Below are 24096 nucleotides of genomic sequence, written 5' to 3' on the forward strand. Positions count from 1 at the left end.
TGATGGGGGGCCGAGAGTAGTGAGAGGGCCCAGAGTAGTGAGGGTGCCCAGAGTAGTGAGGGTGCCCAGAGTAGTGAGGGTGCCCAGAGTAGTGAGGGGGCTCAGAGTAGTGAGGGGGCCCAGAGTAGTGAGGGTGCCCAGAGTAGTGAGGGTGCCCAGAGTAGTGAGGGGACCCAGAGTAGTGAGGGGGGGCAGAGTAGTGAGGGGGCCCAGAGTAGTGAGGGTGCCCAGAGTAGTGAGGGTGCCCAGAGTAGTGAGGGGACCCAGAGTAGTGAGGGGACCCAGAGTAGTGAGGGGGGGCAGAGTAGTGAGGGTGCCCAGAGTAGTGAGAGGGCCCAGAGTAGTGAGGGGACCCAGAGTAGTGAGGGTGCCCAGAGTAGTGAGGGGACCCAGAGTAGTGAGGGGGGGCAGAGTAGTGAGGGGGCCCAGAGTAGTGAGGGTGCCCAGAGTAGTGAGGGTGCCCAGAGTAGTGAGGGGACCCAGAGTAGTGAGGGGACCCAGAGTAGTGAGGGGAGGCAGAGTAGTGAGGGTGCCCAGAGTAGTGAGAGGGCCCAGAGTAGTGAGGGGACCCAGAGTAGTGAGGGGACCCAGAGTAGTGAGGGTGCCCAGAGTAGTGAGGGGACCCAGAGTAGTGAGAGGGCCCAGAGTAGTGAGGGGGCCCAGAGTAGTGAGGGGGCCCAGAGTAGTGAGGGGACCCAGAGTAGTGAGAGGGCCCAGAGTAGTGAGGGGGCCCAGAGTAGTGAGGGGACCCAGAGTAGTGAGGGTGCCCAGAGTAGTGAGGGGACCCAGAGTAGTGAGAGGGCCCAGAGTAGTGAGGGGGCCCAGAGTAGTGAGGGGGCCCAGGCTTCCAGACTGCACCTTCAGCAGCACGAGCAGCAATCATCTCTCCCCTCCTTTACATGGAAAGACACAGGGCTAAACCCCAACGACCTCTGGGGCCCATAGAACTCTAGCTACAGACTACATATTACAGGGTAAATTTGGCAGAATGGGAGTCGCTCTTCTCTGCAGCTTTCAGGTCTGAGTCCCAGTGAAAGGTCCCACCAGGGAACCCCTCTCTAATGTCCATGCGTACATTACACAGCCTCTTTCATACCAGATGGATACAGTAGCCAATAAAATTTGGAGTTCAGCAAATTTTACCATTGATATCAAATCAGCTGTTTACCAGGGGTCTGGGGACGTTGTATGTGATTAAATAAGCACTTTAACTTAATGAGCTGTCGTGTTGCATTGAAGCACTTTCATGTCATATACTGCACATATACATTCTGACATCATTATATAATATGAACTTAAGCGATAAAGAAAGGTAAAAACACTATGGAAACTTCTCTTGGTAACATGCCAGATTGCAGTAGACAATGTCACATTATTTTATCATCATATTGAGATTATACTTTTTTGCAGATAGGTTGTTCTGGACATAATGTAATTTGTATTTGTCATTTTTCCTTTAAAAAATAGATTTTATTCCTGTCTTGACAAATTAAACTATTTTGTTTGCAGAATTCAGACAATAAATGATGCTGTGTGGTGTACAATTGCTTTACAAGGAATCTGCTGCCACCTAGTGGTAACTTTAATAAATACATCATATTCTATAAAACTGAAGAAAATCAGGTAAATGTCATACTCACTGTACCTACAGGCAGTAACCATGCCCAATGCTTCAGAACAGACCTGTGTTTAGTACTACTGACAATCGATTTTTTTCACTGATTTGGTGAAAGATGGTAAAAATAGTGATTCACAACCAACAAGAAGTGTTTGCAATTTGTAGAATCAATGGAAAAGGTAATGTTAAAGATTTGTCCATATTTATTCATAATGCAGCGTTAGGTCACGCGGATGAGAGATGTATTCAGGCACATAGTGTTACAGGGAATATAGATCAGTAATATATGCAGTGGGCAGATGGCAATACAAGTGGCCACTATTATAACGTTATAATGTTATTGGGAATAGCTAATAATAAACTGGTTCTTGTATGTAACAGTGACGCCTACATATGTGGCAAAAGGTGTTCGGCGCTACTGCTCATCTTGTATGGAAACAAGATCTCAAGCAGAGAAGATTTATGTAAAAAAAAAAAAAAAAGGTGTGAATTAATTAACTTAAAAAAAGCTGGTATGTGGCCTCCCTCTCCTGAGCTGAAAATTACAGTTAAAGGGTTCCCCAGACTGGTGTCCACAGGTCGGAACCCGGTCCTTTTGTCTTCAATTATTCACACACTGAGGTCAAATCTGACACATGGTAAGGCTTTTTCATATTAGACAGTGTAGGACCGTCCCAATCTGGGCCACCTTGTCGACGGTGGGATGGCTTTTATGCTATTTTTGATCAAAAACAGTATTACTAAGAATCCTGTGTTACTTAAATGCACTTTTGCTCTTTATTTATTTAGTTACAGCAGAGTTTAAGTTTATTTTGCTTCTTGTAGGTTTTGTGCTTTATGGCCAATGTGAACATGCATTTATGTGCTGCATGTGTGCCAGCTTAAACCAAGCTCAATTTTTGTGTTTTTGCTTAATTTTTATAATGTAGTTTCTCAGGACAACATGGAATATGCCACACTTGGGCATATTAGATATAGACACTGTGAGTTGTAGATATCTGTTAGATTTCTCCAAATATAAATATACCCTAATGCAGAAAATAGGAAAAAGAAGATTTAAGGGGATCTGTCGAAAGTTTGTTATGTTATGTAATCTGAGAGCAGTATGATGTAGGGACAGAGACCCTGATTTCAGGAATGTGTCCTTACAGGGCTGCTTGTTGCAGTTTTGATAACATATTTTTGTTTCTCTAGTTCTATGAATGCTGAGCTCTGTATAAACACCACCCCTTTTGCGATGAAGCCCCTAAAAAATTCTAGTGCAAGAAATTACCTTCATAAGTCATGTGTTAAGTGAAGGGAAGTCCAGCTGTGGGCAATATAAGTGTCACATGGTCTGTCAGTATACACACAACTTTTCTGAAAGGTCACAGAGGCTGCAACACCATTAATCAAGAGGCACCACTAGCCAAACAGCAACATGAAGATCAAGTAGATCTCCAAACAAGTCAGGGATAGATAAAGTTATTGAGAAGTAAAAGTCTGGGTTGGGTTATAGAAAAATATCTCAATCTCTGATGATCCCTGAGGCTTCATCAATTCCATTATCATCAAATAGAAAGAACATGTTACCATAACAAACCTGCCAAGAAAGGGCCACCCACCAATATTCTCAGCCTGCCAAGGCGGGCATTAATCAGAGAGGCAGCACAGAGACCAAAGGTAACCCTAAAGGAGCTGCAGAGTTCCCAAGAAGAGTGCAGTATCTGTCCATACAACTTCAATAAGCCAAACACTCCATAGAGGTGGCCTTTATGGATGAGTAGGCAGAAAAAAGCCTTTACTTACACACAAAAATTGAAAGGCTTGTTTTTAGATTGCAAAAAGACTTGGGTGACTCCCCAAATGTATGGAGGAGGTGCTGTGGTCAGATGAGGCTAAAATTTTACTTTTTGGCCACCAAGATAAACGCTATGTCTGGTGCCAAATCAACACAGCTCATCACCCCAATAACATCATCCACACATAGTGGTGACAGCATCATGCTGTGGGGATGTTTTTCTTCAGCAGGGACAGCAAAAATGTTCTGAGTCAAGGGGAAGATGGATGGTGCGAAATACAAGCATATTGTTGAGTAAAACGTGTTTCAGTCTGTCAGTGAGTTGAGACTAGGACAAATGTTTATCTTCCACCAAGACAATGACCCAAAGCATACTGCTAAAGCAACACTTGAGTGGTTTAGGGGAAACAAAAATGGTTTGCAGTGACCTAGTCAAAGCCAAGATCTTAATCTAATTGAGAACTGTCACAATCTCCATCCTGTTCTTGTCTGGTATGTTATTTTTGTGTAGGGGTTGTGCTGCATCATCCGTGTTCACTTTCCTTGATTAGTCTTCTACTTAAGCACGCTAGCTCCTTCACTCTGTGTCATTTGCACACTTGCTGCTGCCTGGGTAAGTCTGATCCCTCTGTGCTCTGCGCCTGACCCAGCCTGACTTTATTCCCTTCCTGGACTTGAATGTTTGCTTGTGACCTAACTTCTTTTTTTGCCTAGAAAGTTGGGGTCACCGCGCTACCCTAATTAAGGATGATTAACTAGGCCAGTTCAGACAATGACAAATTTAAATGAACCTGAGTGTTCCGGTATATATAAAGGTTAAAGCATTAGCAATAAGCCACCAGTGATGGTATACATGGACCAGGAAGGAAATATAAAATAATGAATAACAATTAAACACTTCCTATAAGTCACTGGCAGAAGTGGTCATATACCAAGACAAGTGATTGAATAACCAATAAATGTCAAAAAGATGGTACCAATTAGAAAAAAAAATGTGGCGAGCACTTACTGGTATTGTATCGCTGCAGTGTTGGTGCCGTGTCTATTGCGATGCGGTGACCACTTCTGCCAGTGACTTATAGGAAGTGTTTAATTGTTATTCATTATTTTATATTTCCTTCCTGGTCCATGCTTACCATCACTGGTGGCTTATTGCTAATGCTTTAACCTTTATATATACCGGAACACTCAGGTTCATTTAAATTTGTCATTGTCTGAACTGGCCTAGTTAATCATCCTTAATTAGGGTAGCGCGGTGACCCCAACTTTCTAGTTTTTTTCCCTTTTCTCACACGACAGACTGAGCACAGTAGCTGTCTGGGAACCAGCAGCTTTCACCCACGTTCTATGTTTCCTGGGAGCGCCGGTGTGCTTAATATTTTTTTTCCTTTTTTCGCCTGCTCCCTGTAAACTATTTTTGCCTGGTGAATTGGATTTTGTCTTTGACTACCCCCTGTTTTGAACTCAGCTTCAGGAAAATAGCCGCCGCGATCTCCATCTGCGCACGCACGGCATCCCGCAGCCATTTTCCTGAAGCCCCAGGAAGCAGAACACTCCATCTGCGCACGTGCGGCCTCAGGAAGATTGCCGCGCCCACCGATAAACCGCTGAATAGCGCAGATCGCACTCTTTTTCTACAGCTGCGCAGTGCATTCGGCACTTGCGCATGCGAGAAGCACTACGCCACCAATGGGAAGATAAGCAAGATGTGGGGGAGAAACAGCGCTGTGACCACGCCCTTTCGACCAGACCAGCCTGATTGACAGGCGAAAACGGCGACTTTTGTAAGGTATTTCGGCAGCATAGGTGGGGAATCAGGGGACAAAAAATACCCTATTGTAAAGCACAGCTCAGGCCCTATTTAACGGTATTTTTATCTCATACTGAAAAAACGGGGTGACAGGTTCCCTTTAATCTTTATTTGCATTGCTTCAGGGTAGCTTCATGTGGTGCTCTGCTTACATATTCATGTGTATGGCTTATGACAGGTCAAAAGTTGACCTGCCCCTATTTTACAAATGAATATAATATGGTTTGAAAAAACAAGTTAAAAAAAATGTCACATTCAGCAGGCAGACGCCACCAATAGCGCTGTAGCATGATCGTATCTATAATATCCATTTGATTATTTTATTTAGTGATATAAATTTCTTCAGAAAAAAAAAATATTTCTCAAAATGGTGCCAGCCACGCCTGCGCAATAGCAGCTATCGTCAATCCAATAGATGCTACTGCGCAGGCGCCGCCAGCACCATTTTGCTAGAGGAAGAAAAAGTTGTCTCCACCAAGATGGCGCTGGCACCTACGTAGTAGCATCTATCAGATCGTCGATAGATGCTACTGCGCAAGCGAGGCGGCACCATTTTGAGAAATAAAATTCTTCTGAAAAAAAATTCTATCACTAAAAAAAATTATTAAATGGTTATAGATGCGATCATGCTGCAGTGCAAGCATCAGCACCTGCCTGCTGAAAGTGAGTTGTTTTTCTTTAAACCATACTATATTTAGTATGTAAATTAGGGGGCAGGTCAGTGAGGGATCAGTAACCGGTCATAAGCCATGCAGGTTAATATGTAAGCAGAGCACCACATGAAGACCCCCCGCAGGCCCGTCAGATTGACAAATTACACAGTCCGATGGACGAGTCACGGTTGGGTGAAAGCCAATTTGGTGGAGGAGGGATAATGCTAAGGGGCTGTTTTTCAGTAATGGGAAATCTTATTGCTTCAGCATACCAAGACATTTTGGAAAATTCACAAACTGATTGTTCGGGACCTGCAAATTTCAGAAAATTCAACTCAAATTTGATTCTCCACAGATGGAAATGATTATTCCTAGCTGGATGAATTCAGTGTGGTACAACTTGTCTGGCCCACACAAAGTTCTGCCTTCATAAACATCAAATAACTTTGGTATAATCTAGAACATAGATTACGAGCTAGACCCTCTCATCCAGCCATAGTCCTCTGACCTCACAAATGGCAGAGGGGGCCCTCTCAGAGCGACTGCCACTCTTAACTGTATGGGTGTGCGTGTGATGCCAATATAGTTAAACTATGTGGTAGAGAGAGGGTCTTGATGACCCTGTCCTACTACTCTCCATTCTGTAGGCGCCGTAGATCACTTTAGGGCTTCAAAGTACAAATGGTAGGAGCAATCACGAGTCCTGTTTACAAGCTGACTATGCTGGCTGACTCACCAGGATCTTTGAGTTAAGTGAGTATTTATATGCTTTTTTTCTTCAATTTTCTGGCACATTATTGCTTATTTCAGGGTTGTACTCAGAAGGCCAATAATATTTGTGAGGACGCAGGGAGCATTATTTTTTTGTTGAGGAACTCGTGGCATTATTAATTGCTAAGTGGACACTCGGGGCTGGCATTAGGGGCAGGCAGACCAGGCAGCTGCCTGGAGCCCCCCTCACCCAGGAGCCCCCAGCTAGCAGCACATCACGCAGCCGCTACGGGGCCCCGGTGACTGTGAGGCAGGGGGGCCCGCCTGCCGCCAGTGCCGACTCCCCGCCGCATTGAACTATATCGGCATCTGCCGGTAGAGTTCAAAGCAATGATGGAGGAGAGAGCATCAGCTAACGCTCCCTCTCCCATCATTCCCCGCTCTGCCTCTGTCACACTGCGGGTGCCCGCACACTCACTGTGTGCCAGCCGGCAGTGCAGCCGCTGAGACCGAAGAAGGGAGCAGCGCAGGCATGAGGAGAGGTGAGGAGTGTGTTTTTATGCTTTTTTTACTGAAATGTAGGGCCATTCTCAGGGGGAGAGATGCGGGCTGTGTTATATACTATGTGGGCTGTGTTATATACTACGTGGCTGGGCTCTATACTACGTGGGCTGTGTTATATACTGTTTGGCTGTGCTATATACTACGTGGACTGTTGTATACTATGTGGCTGTGCTATATACTATGTGGCTGTGTTATATGCTACGTGGCTGTGCAATATGCTACATGCCTGTGCTATATACTACGTGGGCTGTGTTATATGCTACGTGGCTGTGCTATATACAACGTGGGCTGTGTTATATGCTACGTGGCTGTGTTGTATGCTATGTGGCTGTGCTATATACTACGTGGGCTGTGTTATATACTACATGGCTGTGTTATACACTGTGTTCAAAATTATTATGCAAATTGGATTTAAGTGTCATAAAGATTTAATTGTTTTGTTTTTCAAATAAACTCATGATTGGTATTGTGTCTCAGGGCTCAAAGGATCACTGAAATCAATCTTAAACACATGTGATAATTAGTCTTCCAGGTGATTCTAATTAAAGGAAAACTACTTAAAAATGATGTTCCGCATTATTAAGCAGGCCAGAGGTTTCAAGCAATATGGGAAATAAAAGGATCTCTCTGCTGCTGAAAAGCGTTAAATAGTGCAATGCCTTGGACAAGGTATGAAAACATTAGATATTTCATGAAAACTTATGAGTGATCATCATACTGTGAAGAGATTTGTGACTGAAACAGAGCACAGATAGAGTTCATGCAGATAAAGGCATAATGAGGAAGGTTTCTGCTAGACAAATTCATTGGATTGAGAGCAGCTGCCAAAATACCATTACAAAGCAGCAAACAGTTATTTGAAGTTGCTGGTGCCTCTGGAGTCCCTCGAACCTCAATGTGTAGGATCCTTCAAAGGCTTGCTGTGGTGCATAAACCTACTATTCCGCCACCCCTAAACAGTGTTAACAAGCAGAAACGGTTGCAGTGGGCCCAGACATACATGAAGACTAATTTTCAAACAGTCTTGTTTACTGATGAGTGTCGAGCAACCCTGGATGGTCCAGATGGATGGAGTAGTGGATGGTTGGTGGATGGCCACCATGTCCCACCAAGGCTGCGATGTCAGCAAGAAGGTGGAGGAGTCATGTTTTTGGCCAGAATCAGGGGGGAACAGCTGGTAAGGCCCTTTAAGGTTCCTGAAGGTGTGAAAATGACCTCTGGAAAGTTTATAGAGTTTCTGACTGACAACTTTCTTCCATGGTGTAAAAAGCAGAAATGTGCCTTCAGGAGCAAAATCATCTTCATGCATGACAATGCACCATCTCATACTGCAAAGAATACCTCTAAGTCATTGGCTGCTATGGGCATAAAAGGAGATAAACTCATGGTATGGCCACCATCTTCCCCTGACCTCAACCCTATAGAGAACCTTTGGAGTATCATCAAGCAAAAGATCTATGAGGGTGGGAGGCCATTCACATCAAAACAGCAGCTCTGGGAGGCTATTCTGACTTCATGCAAAGAAATACAAGCAGAAACTCTCCAAAAACTCACAAGTTCAATGGATGCAAGAATTGTGAAGCTGATATCAAGGAAGGAGTCCTATGTTAACATGTAACTTGGCCTGTTAGGATGTTTTGGAGTTAGATACCTTTTTTGTTCAGTGAATGTGACCTCCTAATGCTGCAAATTCCACAAATGAGCATTTTCAGTTCTTTAAAACATATCAAATGTTTAGAAATTCTACCGTGCCTAATAATATGGAACAGTGCATTTTGAGTTTTTATTTATTTTGGAGAGTATACTGTTATCATTGGGAAGTTTCTTCAATAATATTCGCTGTACACTCTAACGGGTGATGACTTTTATTAGACTGACTCATTTGCACCGACCATTTAGGAAAATCCGAGAAAAATGTAATTTGCATTATAGTTTGGAACATAGTGTATTGTTGTGAATTCTGTGGTCAAGCTCCTTCCTGTGGTCGAGAGTGGTACTTCGGCTAGTTCTGTCTATGAGCTTCCTTTGGTGGATGAGAGTGGTACTGCGGCTTCTGAGTTTCCTTCCTCAGGTGATAAGGTTAAGTCGTTAGGTGCTGCTCTATTTAACTCCACCTGGTGCTTTTATCCTGGCCTCCAGTCAATGTTCTAGTATTGGTCTTGCTTCCTCCTGGATCGTTCCTGTGGCCTCTATCCTGCATAAGCTAAGTTCTGCTTGTGTTACTTTTGTTTGCTATATTTTCTGTCCAGCTTGCTCTATTGGTTTTTCTTGCTTGCTGGAAGCTCTGAGACGCAGAGGGAGCACCTCCGTACCGTTAGTCGGTGCGGAGGGTCTTTTTGCCCCTCTGCGTGGTTGTTTGTAGGTTTTTGTGTTGACCGCAAAGCTATCTTTCCTATCCTCGGTCTATTCAGTAAGTCCGGCCTCACTTTGCTAAATCTATTTCATCTCTGTGTTTGTATTTTCATCTTTACTCACAGTCATTATATGTGGGGGGCTGCCTTTTCCTTTGGGGAATTTCTCTGAGGCAAGGTAGGCTTATTTTTCTATCTTCAGGGCTAGTTAGTTTCTCAGGCTGTGCCGAGTTGCATAGGGAGCGTTAGGCGCAATCCACGGCTACCTCTAGTGTGGTGTGATAGGATTAGGGATTGCGGTCAGCAGAGTTCCCACGTCTCAGAGCTCGTCCTATGTTTTTGGTAATTGTCAGGTCACTTTGTGTGCTCTGAACTTCAAGGTCCATTGTGGTTCTGAATTACCTGTTCATAACAGTACTGGAGGCCCAAAGTACTAATGCTTCTCAATAGAGGGAAAAGAGAAGTTCTGAGACCATTTTTTTTCTTTGCACTGTGTTCGGTCTTTCTTTTCCCCTTTACATCAGGGTGGTTCAGAACACAGGTGTGGACATGGACATTCAGGGTCTGTCCTCTTTGATGGATAATCTCACTATAAGTGTACAGAACATTCAAGATTTAGTGGTTCAGAATCCTATGTTAGAACCTAAAATTCCTATTCCTGAGTTATTTTCTGGAGATAGAGCTAAGTTTTTGAATTTTAAAAATAATTGTAAACTATTTCTGGCTTTGAAACCCCGCTCCTCTGGTGACCCAGTTCAACAAGTTAGGATCATTATTTCTTTATTACGTGGCGACCCTCAAGACTGGGCATTCTCCCTTGCGCCAGGAGATCCTGAATTATGTAATATTGATGCGTTTTTTCTGGCGCTCGGATTGCTGTACGACGAACCTAATTCAGTGGATTAGGCAGAGAAAAATTTGCTGGCTCTGTGTCAGGGTCAGGATGAGATAGAGATTTATTGTCAGAAGTTTAGAAAGTGGTCCGTGCTCACTCAATGGAATGAATGTGCGCTGGCAGCTATTTTCAGAAAGGGTCTCTCTGAAGCCCTTAAGGATGTCATGGTGGGATTTCCTATGCCTGCTGGTCTGAATGAGTCTATGTCTTTGGCCATTCAGATCGGTCGACGCTTGCGTGAGCGTAAATCTGTGCACCATTTGGCGGTATTATCTGAGCATAAACCTGAGCCTATGCAGTGCAATAGGACTTTGACCAGAGCTGAAAGGCAAGAACACAGACCTCAGAATGGGCTGTGTTTCTACTGTGGTGATTCCACTCATGCTATCTCCGATTGTCCTAAGCGCACTAAGCAGTTCGCTAGGTCCGCCACCATTGGTACGGTACAGTCGAAATTTCTTTTGTCCGTTACTTTGATCTGCTCTTTGTCTTCCTATTCTGTCATGGCATTTGTGGATTCAGGCGCTGCCCTGAATTTGATGGACTTGGAGTTTGCTAGGCGCTGTAGGTTTGTCTTGGAGCCATTGCAGTGTCCTATTCCATTGAGAGGAATTGATGCTACGCCTTTGGCCAAGAATAAGCCTCAGTATTGGACCCAACTGACCATGTGCATGGCTCCTGCGCACCAGGAGGATATTCGCTTTCTGGTGTTGCATAATCTGCATGATGTGGTCGTGTTGGGGTTGCCATGGCTACAAGTCTATAACCCAGTATTAGATTGGAAATCAATGTCTGTGTCCAGCTGGGGTTGTCAGGGGGTACATGGTGATGTTCCATTTCTGTCTATCTCATCATCCACCCCTTCTGAGGTCCCAGAGTTCTTGTCTGATTACCGGGATGTATTCGATGAGCCCAAGTCCAATGCCCTACCTCCGCATAGGGATTGTGATTGTGCTATCGATTTGATTCCTGGTAGTAAGTTTCCTAAGGGTCGACTGTTTAATTTATCTGTACCTGAGCACGCTGCTATGCGGAGTTACGTGAAGGAGTCTTTGGAGAAGGGTCATATTCGCCCGTCATCGTCGCCATTGGGAGCGGGGTTCATTTTTGTGGCCAAGAAGGATGGTTCGCTGAGACCTTGTATTGATTACCGCCTTCTAAATAAAATTACGGTCAAATTTCAGTACCCCTTGCCGCTGCTGTCTGATTTGTTTGCTCGGATTAAGGGGGCTAGTTGGTTCACCAAGAAAGATCTTCGTGGTGCGTATAATCTTGTGCGTATTAAACGGGGCGATGAATGGAAAACAGCATTTAATACGCCCGAAGACCATTTTGAGTACCTGGTTATGCCATTCGGGCTTTCTAATGCTCCATCAGTGTTTCAGTCCTTTATGCATGACATCTTCCGAGAGTACCTGGATAAATTCCGGATTGTATACTTGGATGATATTTTGGTCTTCTCGGATGATTGGGAATCTCATGTGAAGCAGGTCAGAATGGTGTTCCAGGTCCTGCGTGCTAATTCTTTGTTTGTGAAGGGGTCAAAGTGTCTCTTTGGTGTTCAGAAGGTTTCATTTTTGTGGTTCATTTTTTCTCCTTCTACTATCGAGATGGACCCTGTTAAAGTTCAGGCCATTTATGATTGGACTCAGCCAACATCTCTGAAGAGTCTGCAGAAGTTCCTGGGCTTTGCTAATTTTTATCGTCGCTTCATCGCTAATTTTTCTAGTATTGCTAAACCGTTGACTGATTTAACCAAGAAGGGTGCTGATGTGGTCAATTGGTCTTCTGCTGCTGTGGAAGCTTTTCAGGAGTTGAAGCGTCGTTTTTCTTCTGCCCCTGTGTTGTGCCAACCAGATGTTTCGCTTCCGTTCCAGGTCGAGGTTGATGCTTCCGAAATTGGAGCAGGGGCTGTTTTGTCGCAGAGAAGTTCTGATTGCTCGGTGATGAAACCATGCGCCTTCTTTTCCAGGAAATTTTCGCCTGCTGAGCGAAATTATGATGTTGGCAATCGAGAGTTGCTAGCCATGAAGTGGGCATTCGAGGAGTGGCGTCATTGGCTTGAAGGAGCTAAGCATCGCGTGGTGGTCTTGACTGATCACAAAAACTTGACTTATCTCGAGTCTGCCAAACGGTTGAATCCTAGACAGGCTCATTGGTCGCTGTTTTTCTCCCGTTTTGAATTTGTGGTTTCGTACCTTCCGGGCTCTAAAAATGTGAAGGCGGATGCCCTGTCTAGGAGTTTTCTGCCCGATTCTCCGGGTTTGCCTGAGACGGCAGGTATTCTCAAAGAGGGGGTAATTTTGTCTGCTATCTCCCCTGATTTGCGGCGGGTGCTGCAAAAATTTCAGGCTAATAGACCTGACCGTTGCCCAGCGGAGAAACTGTTTGTCCCTGATAGGTGGACGAATAAAGTTATCTCTGAGGTTCATTGTTCGGTGTTGGCTGGTCATCCTGGAATCTTTGGTACCAGAGATTTGGTGGCTAGATCCTTTTGGTGGCCGTCTCTGTCGCGGGATGTGCGTTCTTTTGTGCAGTCCTGTGGGATTTGTGCTCGGGCTAAGCCCTGCTGTTCTCGTGCCAGTGGGTTGCTTTTGCCCTTGCCGGTCCCGAAGAGGCCTTGGACACATATCTCTATGGATTTTATTTCGGATCTCCCCGTCTCTCAAAGAATGTCGGTCATTTGGGTGGTTTGTGATCGCTTCTCTAAGATGGTCCATTTGGTGCCCTTGTCTAAATTGCCTTCCTCCTCTGATTTGGTGCCATTGTTTTTCCAGCATGTGGTTCGTTTACATGGCATTCCAGAGAACATCGTTTCTGACAGAGGTTCCCAGTTTGTTTCGAGGTTTTGGCGAGCCTTTTGTGCTAGGATGGGCATTGATTTGTCTTTTTCCTCGGCTTTCCATCCTCAGACAAATGGCCAGACTGAACGAACCAATCAGACCTTGGAAACATATCTGAGATGTTTTGTTTCTGCTGATCAGGATGATTGGGTGTCCTTTTTGCCTTTGGCTGAGTTCGCCCTTAATAATCGGGCCAGCTCGGCTACTTTGGTTTCGCCGTTTTTCTGCAATTCTGGGTTCCACCCTCGTTTCTCTTCAGGGCAGGTTGAGTCTTCGGACTGTCCTGGTGTGGATACTGTGGTGGATAGGTTGCAGCAGATTTGGACTCATGTAGTGGACAATTTGACTTTGTCCTAGGAGAAGGCTCAACGTTTCGCTAACCGCAGGCGCTGTGTGGGTCCCCGACTTCGTGTTGGGGATTTGGTTTGGTTGTCATCTCGTTATATTCCTATGAAGGTTTCCTCTCCTAAATTTAAGCCTCGTTTCATTGGTCCATATAGGATTTCTGAGGTTCTTAATCCTGTGTCTTTTCGTTTGACTCTTCCAGCTTCTTTTTCCATCCATAACGTGTTCCATAGGTCATTGTTGCGGAGATACGTGGCACCTGTGGTTCCATCTATTGATCCTCCTGCTCCGGTTTTGGTTGAAGGGGAATTGGAGTATATAGTGGAGAAGATTTTGGATTCTCGTGTTTCGAGACGGAAACTCCAGTATCTGGTTAAGTGGAAAGGTTATGGTCAGGAAGATAATTCCTGGGTCTTTGCCTCTGATGTCCATGCTGCCGATCTGGTTCGTGCCTTTTATGTGGCTCATCCTGGTCGGCCTGGGGGCTCTGGTGAGGGTTCGGTGACCCCTCCTCAAGGGGGGGGTACTGTTGTGAATTCTGTGGCCAAGCTCCCTCCTGTGGTCGAGGGTGGTACTTCGGCTGGTTCTGTCTATGAGCTTCCTTTGGTGGATGAGAGTGGTACTGCGGCTTCTGAGTTTCCTTCCTCAGGTGATGAGGTTAAGTCGTTAGGTGCTGCTCTGTTTAACTCCACCTGGTGCTTTGATCCTGGCCTCCAGTCAATGTTCTATTGGTCTTGCTTCCTCCTGGATCGTTCCTGTGGCCTCTATCCTGCATAAGCTAAGTTCTGCTTGTGTTACTTTTGTTTGCTATATTTTCTGTCCAGCTTGCTATATTGGTTTTTCTTGCTTGCCGGAAGCTCTGAGACGCAGAGGGAGCACCTCCTTCCCTTTAGTCGGTGCGGAGGGTCTTTTTGCCCCTCTGCGTGGTTGTTTGTAGGTTTTTGTGTTGACCACAAAGCTATCTTTCCTATCCTCGGTCTATTCAGTAAGTCGGGCCTCACTTTGCTAAATCTATTTCATCTCTGTGTTTGTATTTTCATCTTTACTCACAGTCATTATATGTGGGGGGCTGCCTTTTCCTTTGGGGAATTTCTCTGAGGCAAGGTAGGCTTATTTTTCTATCTTCAGGGCTAGTTAGTTTCTCAGGCTGTGCCGAGTTGCATAGGGAGCGTTAGGCGCAATCCACGGCTACCTCTAGTGTGGTGTGATAGGATTAGGGATTGCGGTCAGCAAAGTTCCCACGTCTCAGAGCTCGTCCTATGTTTTTGGTAATTGTCAGGTCACTTTGTGTGCTCTGAACTTCAAGGTCCATTGTGGTTCTGAATTACCTGTTCATAACAGTGTATACTATGTGAGCTGTGTTATATGCTATGTGGCTGTGCTATATACTATGTGGGCTGTGTTATATTCTACGTGGCTGTGCCATATACTACGTGGCTGTGTTATATACTACGTGGTTGTGCTATATACCACATGGGTGTGTTATACACTACGTGGGCTGTGTTATACTCTGTGGCTGTGCTATATATTACTGGGCTGTGCTATACACTACATGGGCTGTGTTATATACTACATGGCTGTGCTATATACTACGTGGGCTGTATTATATACTACGCGGGCTGTGCTATATACTACGCAGGCTGTGTTATATACTACGTGGGCTGTGTTATATACTACGTGGGCCGTGCTATATATTATTCGGGCTCTGCTATATATTATTATGCGGGCTGTGTTATTTACTATGCGGGCTGTGCTATATACTACTATGCAGGCTGTGCTATATACTATGCGAGCTGTGCTATATACTATGGGGGGTATATTATATTCCATGGGGAGGCTGTGCTATCTACTATGTGGCTGTGTTATATACTATTTGGGTGTATATTATATTCTATCGGGGAAGCTGTGTTATATACTATGTAGCTGTGTTATATACTATTGGGGGTGTATTATATTCTATGGGGGAGGCTGTGTTATATACTATGGTCGGTATATTATATTCTATGGTGGAGGCTGTGTTATATACTATGTGGCTGTGTTATATACTATGGGAGTATATTATATTCTATGGGGGAGGCTGTGTTATATACTATGTTTCTGTATTATATATTGGGGGTACATTATACATTATATTCTATGGGGGAGGCTGTGATATATACTATGGGGGCTGCATTATATTCTATGGGGGCTACATTATATACTATGGGGAGGTGGGCTGTATTATATTCTATGGTGGGCTACATTATATTCTATGGGGAGCTGTATTAGATTTTATGAGGGATGATTGCATCATACTTTTTGATGGGGATACATTATATTCTATGGGGAGATGGGCTGTATTATATTCTATTCAGGGCTACATTATATTCTATCGGGGCTGTATTATATTTATATTCTATAAGGGGTGATTGCATCATACTCTATGAGGGGGCTACATCATACTATATGAAGGGGGCTGCTTTATATTTTATGCGGGGGTTACATTATACTCTGTGGGGTGGTGGCTGCATTATACTATATGTGGGCTGCATTATACTGTATCGAGGACTATGGGGAATACATTATACTATATGAAAAACTATGGGGTGCATTATACTATGGGAAATGAATTGTACTACATGGATGACTATGGCGGTCCATTATACTATATGGAAGGCTATGAGGAGTGTATTGTGCTATATGGAGGACTATGAGGAGTGTATTATACTATATCGAGGACTGAGGAGTGTATTATACTATATGGGGGACTATGGGGCACATTATAATATGTGGAGAACTATGTAGTGTATTATACAAAACAAGTAAAATGCTGCATATTTATCGAGTGATTGGATTGCTTATGCAGGAACAAAAGTCATTGTTCTCAGCAGCACATCGCCAGTGTAAACTGTAGATGTGCTGCTGATAACATGATCTTTTAGTGATCTACTAGTGATCATTCTGTCCCCATCATTATTCTTCAGCCGGTGTAAAGAGGCCGGGAAACAAGCATTGAATGACTTCAATATTGTCGATCACACTCATTTAGCGGCCTGAACTCCGCGCATGTAAATACAACCAAAATGCTGCTGTGTGATGTGCAATATGCTAGCATTTGGGGCCCCATTTTAAACTTTGCCTAGGGCCCCACTTTGCCTAAAAACGGCTCTGGGGACACTCCAGGGACATTATTATTTTTAGTGGACACTTAACAGGCAATAATACATTATAGGGGCTCTTAGGGTATTGTAACTGTCAAAATGGAACATAGGGGGTATTGTTAATTTCTAAGGCACTCACAGAGTAGGCTAAGAGGAGTACTGTTATTATGCCACGCAGCAGGTGCAGTAATAGGGACAGGTATGGAAGAAGCAATTTGGCATTGGTATTAATAAGATGCTGAATTAGGAATAGATGGGAACGGTGCTAGAAAAGTGAGAATGTGTCTTTGGTGTAAACGCTGCAGATGAATCGTGACTGGAAGCAGTCATGTTGGTGTGGGCCAGATAGAAAAGGGTAGGAGAGGGAAGAACACTATCATAAAGAATGTCAGTATCTATAATTGTACTGTAATCACTTAATATCTTCTGCAGAATTAGTATGTGCCATTATATGGTCTCTGTATAGCAGTAAAACCAGGCTTTGCCTTTGTATAGTGACTTTTTTTCTCAGTTATTAACATCTCCTACGGTCCCTATACTTACTATAATTAGGGTGCGCCTCTGTAGTTGAAAATATGTAGTTTAGGGTCTCACTTGGATGTGTTTTACTCCTTCCCCTCGTGCTGAACCCTTAGCTACGCATCTGCTTCTGATTGAATGGGCTAAAATTCCCACAGACACACTCCAAAATCCTGAGGAAAGTCTTCCCGGAAGAGTAAAAACTGTTGTAGCTGCAAAGTGGAGAACCATCTCCATAGTAATGCCAATGGATTTAGATCGTGAGGTCATGAAAGCACCTGCATGTGCGTTTCAGGACTTTTGTCCATCCAGTATACCTTTGGTTTTCCTCAGGCACATGATGTGACCACTAATTCTGGCTATGCACCTGGACACTTCTAAACTGAAGAGGACAGTAGGCTATCCCAGTACGTTAGCTTCTGTAGCAAAGCTTTTGTTCTTCTTATTGAAACCACAGAACAAGGAACTATACCGGGGCCATATAGTCTGCACTCTCTCTTCTTCATGGGTGGAGTTTAACTGGGCATAGAAGGGGATTGGATGCTCTACTAGAGTATACGAAGCAAAATGTATTTGGTACGGCCTGCAGGTCATTTACTATGTGCATCAATGGAGGTACTCATAAACTAAGTTGTCTATTCTAATTGATGGGTTATACAATACTTAAAGTAAATCTACAAAACAGGCAGCATTTATTAGTGATTCCTTAGCTTGCTAAAATAAAATCTATACCAGAGACGGATGCAGTAGATTTACAGTAAACACATCATTCAGATTAATGTCAAGAAATCCATGTTTTGCTTTTGTGAATTCCGATACAAATCAGTGAAAGCCACAGAGGAGATTAAAGAAAAAATGAGTTTTAGATAAGCTGCAGATTGATCATTTTCTTTTTGGGAACTATATTTCTTCCTTTGCTAATACATTGTCTGTTGCAGTCTTATGGGTTCATTTCTAATCATATGGGCTAGGAATTCATGAGTTTCACAGTAAATGATTTTATTTAAGTACTATGAACAGCCAAATTGACTTTACCTTCTTCTCTTCCTGTAATACGATTACTTCGTGATACCGTGGAATGAATGGCTCGTATTTCTTCTTGTCTTCCTTCTTGGAGTTGACATTCTCATAATGCAGTGCACTTTCCCTTTAGAAAGTTCAAAGGAAGATTTATGAGTCTGCTGTTCGGATTGAGCAGACATCCAAAGAAGAGCAGAGAAAGCCTTCCCCCCTCATGTTTACATTTCTAATAAGGGCCAAATCACTCACTAATGGAGGCATGGGCACTTACAGTGAAAGATACAGCCATTTAGATGTACTGGAAATGGAGCTGGCTCATATTCTATTTCAATGAAACTAGTATAAAATTTAAAGAGGAACGATGCCTTCAAAATGGATCTCTTGTATCTAACTACATGTACAGTGGGGCAAAAAAGTATTTAGTCAGTCAGCAATAGTGCAAGTTCCACCACTTAAAAAGATGAGAGGCGTCTGTAATATACATCATAGGTAGACCTCAACTATGGGAGACAAACTGAGAAAAAAAAATCCAGAAAATCACATTGTCTGTTTTTTTATCATTTTTTTTGCATATTATGGTGGAAAATAAGTATTTGGTCAGAAACAAACAATCAAGATTTCTGGCTCTCACAGACCTGTAATTTCTTCTTTAAGAGTCTCTTCTTTCCTTCACTCATTACCTGTAGTAATGGCACCTGTTTAAACTTGTTATCAGTATAAAAAGACACCTGTGCACACCCTCAAACAGTCTGACTCCAAACTCCACTATGGTGAAGACCAAAGAGCTGTCAAAGAACACCAGAAACAAAATTGTAGCCCTGCACCAGGCTGGAAAGACTGAATCTGCAATAGCCAACCAGCTTGGAGTGAAGAAATCAACAGTGGGAGCAATAATTAGAAAATGGAAGACATACAAGACCACTGATAATCTCCCTTGATCTGGGGCTCCACGCAAAATCCCACCCCGTGGGGTCAGAATGATCACAAGAACGGTGAGCAAAAATCCCAGAACCACGCGGGGGACCTAGTGAATGAACTGCAGAGAGCTGGGACCAATGTAACAAGGCCTACCATAACTAACACACTACGCCACCATGGACTCAGATCCTGCAGTGCCAGACGTGTCCCACTGCTTAAGCCAGTACATGTCCGGGCCCGTCTGAAGTTTGCTAGAGAGCATTTGGATGATCCAGAGGAGTTTTGGGAGAATGTCCTATGGTCTGATGAAACCAAACTGGAACTGTTTGGTAGAAACACAACGTGTCGTGTTTGGAGGAAAAAGAATACTGAGTTGCATCCATCAAACACCATACCTACTGTAAAGCATGGTGGTGGAAACATCATGCTTTGGGGCTGTTTCTCTGCAAAGGGGCCAGGACGACTGATCCGGGTATATGAAAGAATGAATGGGGCCATGTATCGTGAGATTTTGAGTGCAAACCTCCTTCCATCAGCAAGGGCATTGAAGATAAAACGTGGCTGGGTCTTTCAACATGACAATGATCCAAAGCACACCGCCAGGGCAACGAAGGAGTGGCTTCGTAAGAAGCATTTCAAGGTCCTGGAGTGGCCTAGCCAGTCTCCAGATCTCAACCCTATAGAAAACCTTTCGAGGGAGTTGGAAGTCCGTGTTGCCAAGCGAAAAGCCAAAAACATCACTGCTCTAGAGGAGATCTGCATGGAGGAATGGGCCAACATACCAACAACAGTGTGTGGCAACCTTGTGAAGACTTACAGAAAACGTTTGACCTCTGTCATTGCCAACAAAAGATATATTACAAAGTATTGAGATGAAATTTTGTTTCTGACCAAATACTTATTTTCCACCATAATATGCAAATAAAATGTTAAATAAACAGACAATGTGATTTCCTGGATTTTTTTTTCTCAGTTTGTCTCCCATAGTTGAGGTCTACCTATGATGTAAATTACAGACGCCTCTCATCTTTTTAAGTGGTGGAACTTGCACTATTGCTGACTGACTAAATACTTTTTTGCCCCACTGTATGCTCAATACACGAGCATAGTTGGCCGAGAGTATGCATATCACATACTTGTGGTCACATGACTGCCCACTCTCAGTGCTGATATCGAAGACTCCTCACAGTGCAAAGTGCACACAATATGAAGGTCACATGACTGCCCGCTCTTCATGCCGATATCAAAGACTCCTCACAGCGCGCACTGCGCACAATGTAAGGATTCACAAGACGACAGTGGCTTAGAGTAACTGCAGACTTGTATCTTAAGACAAGACAACCCCTTTAAGCCTGACTATTTAGACATTATAAACTTTTCTCTACGCACAACTATTGAAATGCAAAGTTGTACATAAAAGCTAAAATCGTATTTTAGTGAATATCATATAGTAAGACTACACATTGAACCATACCAAGAAATTGCCTACTGTATTGTCCACGTTGCCACTAAATATGATCAGAATGGCTGGCGCCTCCTATCCACCGTTAAAAGGAAAATCTTTCATGTGTATTTGGGAGTAAAAAATACAGTACAGACCAAAAGTTTGGACACACCTTCTCACTTAAAGATTTTTCTTTTTTTTTTCATGACTATGAAAATTATACATTCACACTGAAGGCATCAAAACTATGAATTAACACATGTGGAATTATATACTTAACAAAAAAGTGTGAAACAACTGAAATTATGTCTTATATTCTAGGTTCTTCAAAGTAGCCACCTTTTGCTTTGATGACTGCTTTGCACACTTTTGGCATTCTCTTGATGAGCTTCAAGAGGTAGTCACCGGGAATGGTTTTCACTTCACAGTTGTGCCCTGTCAGGTTTAGTAAGAGGGATTTCTTGCCTTATAAATGGGGTTGGGACCATCAGTTGTGTTGTGCAGAAGTCTGGTGGATACACAGCTTATAGTCCTACTGAATAGACTGTTAGAATTTGTATTATGGCACAAAAAAAGCAGCTAAGTAAAGAAAAATGAGTGGCTATCATTACTTTTAGGAAATGAAGGTAAGTCAGTCAGAAAAATTGGGAAAACTTTGAAAGTGTCCCCAAGTGCAGTGGCAAAAAGCATCAAGCGATACAAAGAAACTGGCTCACATGAGGACCGCCCCAGGAAAGGAAGACCAAGAGTCACGTCTGCTTCTGAGGATGTTTATCCGAGTCACTAGCCTCATAAATCGCAGGTTAACAGCAGCTCAGATTAGAGACCAGGTCAATGCCACACAGAGTTCTAGCAGCAGACACATCTCTATAACAACTGTTAAGAGGAGACTTTGTGCAGCAGGCCTTCATGGTAAAATTGCTGCTAGGGAAACCACTGCTAACAGGCAACAAGCAGAAGAGACTTGTTTGGGCTAAAGAACACAATGAATGGACATTAGATCAGTGGAAATCTGTGCTTTGGTCTGATGAGTCCAAATTTGAGATCTTTGGTTCCAACCACTGTTCCTTGGTGCGATGCAGAAAAGGTGAACGGATGGACTCTACATGCCTGGTTCCCACCGTGAAGCATGGAGGAGGAGGTGTGATGGTGTGGGGGTGCTTTGCTGGTGACACTGTTGGGGATTTATTCAAAATTGAAGGCATACTGAATCAGCATGGCTACCACAGCATCTTGCAGCAGCATGCTATTCCATCCAGTTTGCGTTTAGTTGGACCTTCATTTATTTTTCAACAGGACAATGACCGCAAACACACCTCCAGGTTGTGTAAGGGCTATTTGACCAAGAAGGAGAGTGATGGGGTGCTACACCAGATGACCTGACCTCCACAGTCACCAGACGTGAACCCAATCGAGATTGTTTGGGGTGAGCTGGACCGCAGAGTGAAGGCAAAAGGGCCAACAAGTGCTATACATCTCTGGGAACTCCTTTAACATTATTGGAAGACCATTCCCGGTGACTACCTCTTGAAGCTCATCAAGAGAATGCCAAGAGTGTGCAAAGCAGTCATCAAAGCAAAAGGTGGCTACTTTGAAGAACCTAGAATATAAGACATAATTTCAGTTGTTTCACACTTTTTTGTTAAGTATATAATTCCACATGTGTTAATTCATAGTTTTGATGCCTTCAGTGAGAATGTACAATTTTCATAGTCATGAAAAAAAAAGAAACATTTTTAAATGAGAAGGTGTGTCCAAACTTTTGGTCTGTACTGTATGCTGAAAATAAATATTGACTTCACGAATTTTGATTTATTTATTTTTCATATCACTAACTATATTAAAAAATATATCTTTAATTTTCAGTCTGGCCACTAGGCTTAATATTAGACTATTACTTCCAGTTGGACACATGATGAACGTAAGTCACAAGACTGACACAGACCCTACTGAAATGTATATACGTATTTAATGAGCATAGTCTCCTCAGGCCAAAGGTCATTGTGAAGTGAGTGGGAGGAGGTGAGCTGTAACCACCTATTGTGAAACACTGACGGCGGAATTTAACATGTGCTTCCGGCAAGCATGCCAGAAATCTGCCCATCGGTGACCCCGTCACATGATCGCGGGTCACCGATGGGTTGGCATGACAACCAGAGGTCTCCTGCAGACCTCTATGGTTGTCACTGCTGGATTGCTATGAGCACCGCCCGGTGGCCGGCGCTCATAGCAAGTGAGTAATTCTGCTACATACAGGCAATCTGATCATCGCCTGTATGTAGCAGAGGTAACAGTTTCTAGTCTCCCATGGAAACTATTGAAGCATGCAAAAAGTAAAAAAAACATATGCAGGAGAACCCTGGTACTTGGGAGTCTAAGTCCAGAAGTCCCCATACTGAGCATGTCCGTGATGTGGCGTCTCCCCATTGGTGGTCGGATGTCATCTGCTCTCGTGAGGTAGCAGCTCCAGATTGGACCACGGGCAAGGTCCTGTCCTACTGCAGATGAATCTTGTGTATAAAAGGGTCTCAGAGGCGCATGCCGATGCGCTAGTGTCATTTATGTGTGGTTGTTACCAGTGGAAACACTACCACTCAGTCTGCTCGTGTGCATGTGTCGCTCCAGAGAGCACCTACGTGGCTAGGCAGGGTTAGTTCATCGTACTTCGCTTGGCTAAGCATCTGTTTCCTCAATGTGTGCGGTTAGCACAGTTGAGTCACAGAGCAAGTACCAACCCTCAGGCTAGACCTCCCTGGGAAAGCGACAAAGTCATGAATCTAGCGTCCCATATGCGGTTAGCACAATCTAACAGCAGTTCAGTTCTTCTATATGAAGCACCTGCTTCGTTACTGTGTGTGAGTGACACGGTTGGGTTGCAGAGCTGGTTCAGTCCATGTGCTCTCCTTGTGACTTGTAACAGGGTCAGCACTTAGTTTTTTGCTGTGCCTCTCAGTGTGGTAACAGAGCTGGTCATAAAGCGTTCTGTTTACACAATGAGTCACTTTCACACTATTAGGCCAGGGTCACACTAGAGAGTTTTATGGACGCATGAGAGGCGCAAAAACTACACATTGCACACGGACCAATGTATTTTACGGGCTGAGAAAACTGCAGCATGCTGCGTTTGTCAGCGTATTGCGCAAAAAATCCACCAATGAAAGTCTATGGGGTGAGAAAAATACGGATTGCACACGGACCATCAGTGTGACTTGCGAGAAATACGCACCGGTGTTCTATAGAAAACCCGGCAATTCAGTGCGGTGTACAGTAAAATCACACTGACATGTTAGAATAGAATAGATCAAATAAATTTCTACACATAGTATAGGTATATATATATATACAGTGGGGCAAAAAAGTATTTAGTCAGTCAGCAATAGTGCAAGTTCCACCACTTAAAAAGATGAGAGGCGTCTGTAATTTACATCATAGGTAGACCTCAACTATGGGAGACAAACTGAGAAAAAAAAATCCAGAAAATCACA

General features: G+C 43.7%; 1 protein-coding gene across 3 annotated transcripts in view; it reads right to left on the reverse strand.

Annotated features, from left to right (window-relative positions):
* The window catches only part of STPG2 (sperm tail PG-rich repeat containing 2), a 1447347-nt gene that overhangs the window by 1168100 nt on the left and 255151 nt on the right, over positions 1–24096 (reverse strand). For all 3 annotated transcript variants that reach the window (XM_069743604.1, XM_069743605.1, XM_069743603.1), the window contains exon 7: positions 18265–18376. In XM_069743604.1, the coding sequence (XP_069599705.1) occupies positions 18265–18376 (112 nt within the window). The remainder of the gene's footprint in view (positions 1–18264; positions 18377–24096) is intronic.

This window comes from Ranitomeya imitator, chromosome 1, assembly GCF_032444005.1.
Source record: "Ranitomeya imitator isolate aRanImi1 chromosome 1, aRanImi1.pri, whole genome shotgun sequence".
Taxonomy (NCBI): domain Eukaryota; kingdom Metazoa; phylum Chordata; class Amphibia; order Anura; family Dendrobatidae; genus Ranitomeya; species Ranitomeya imitator.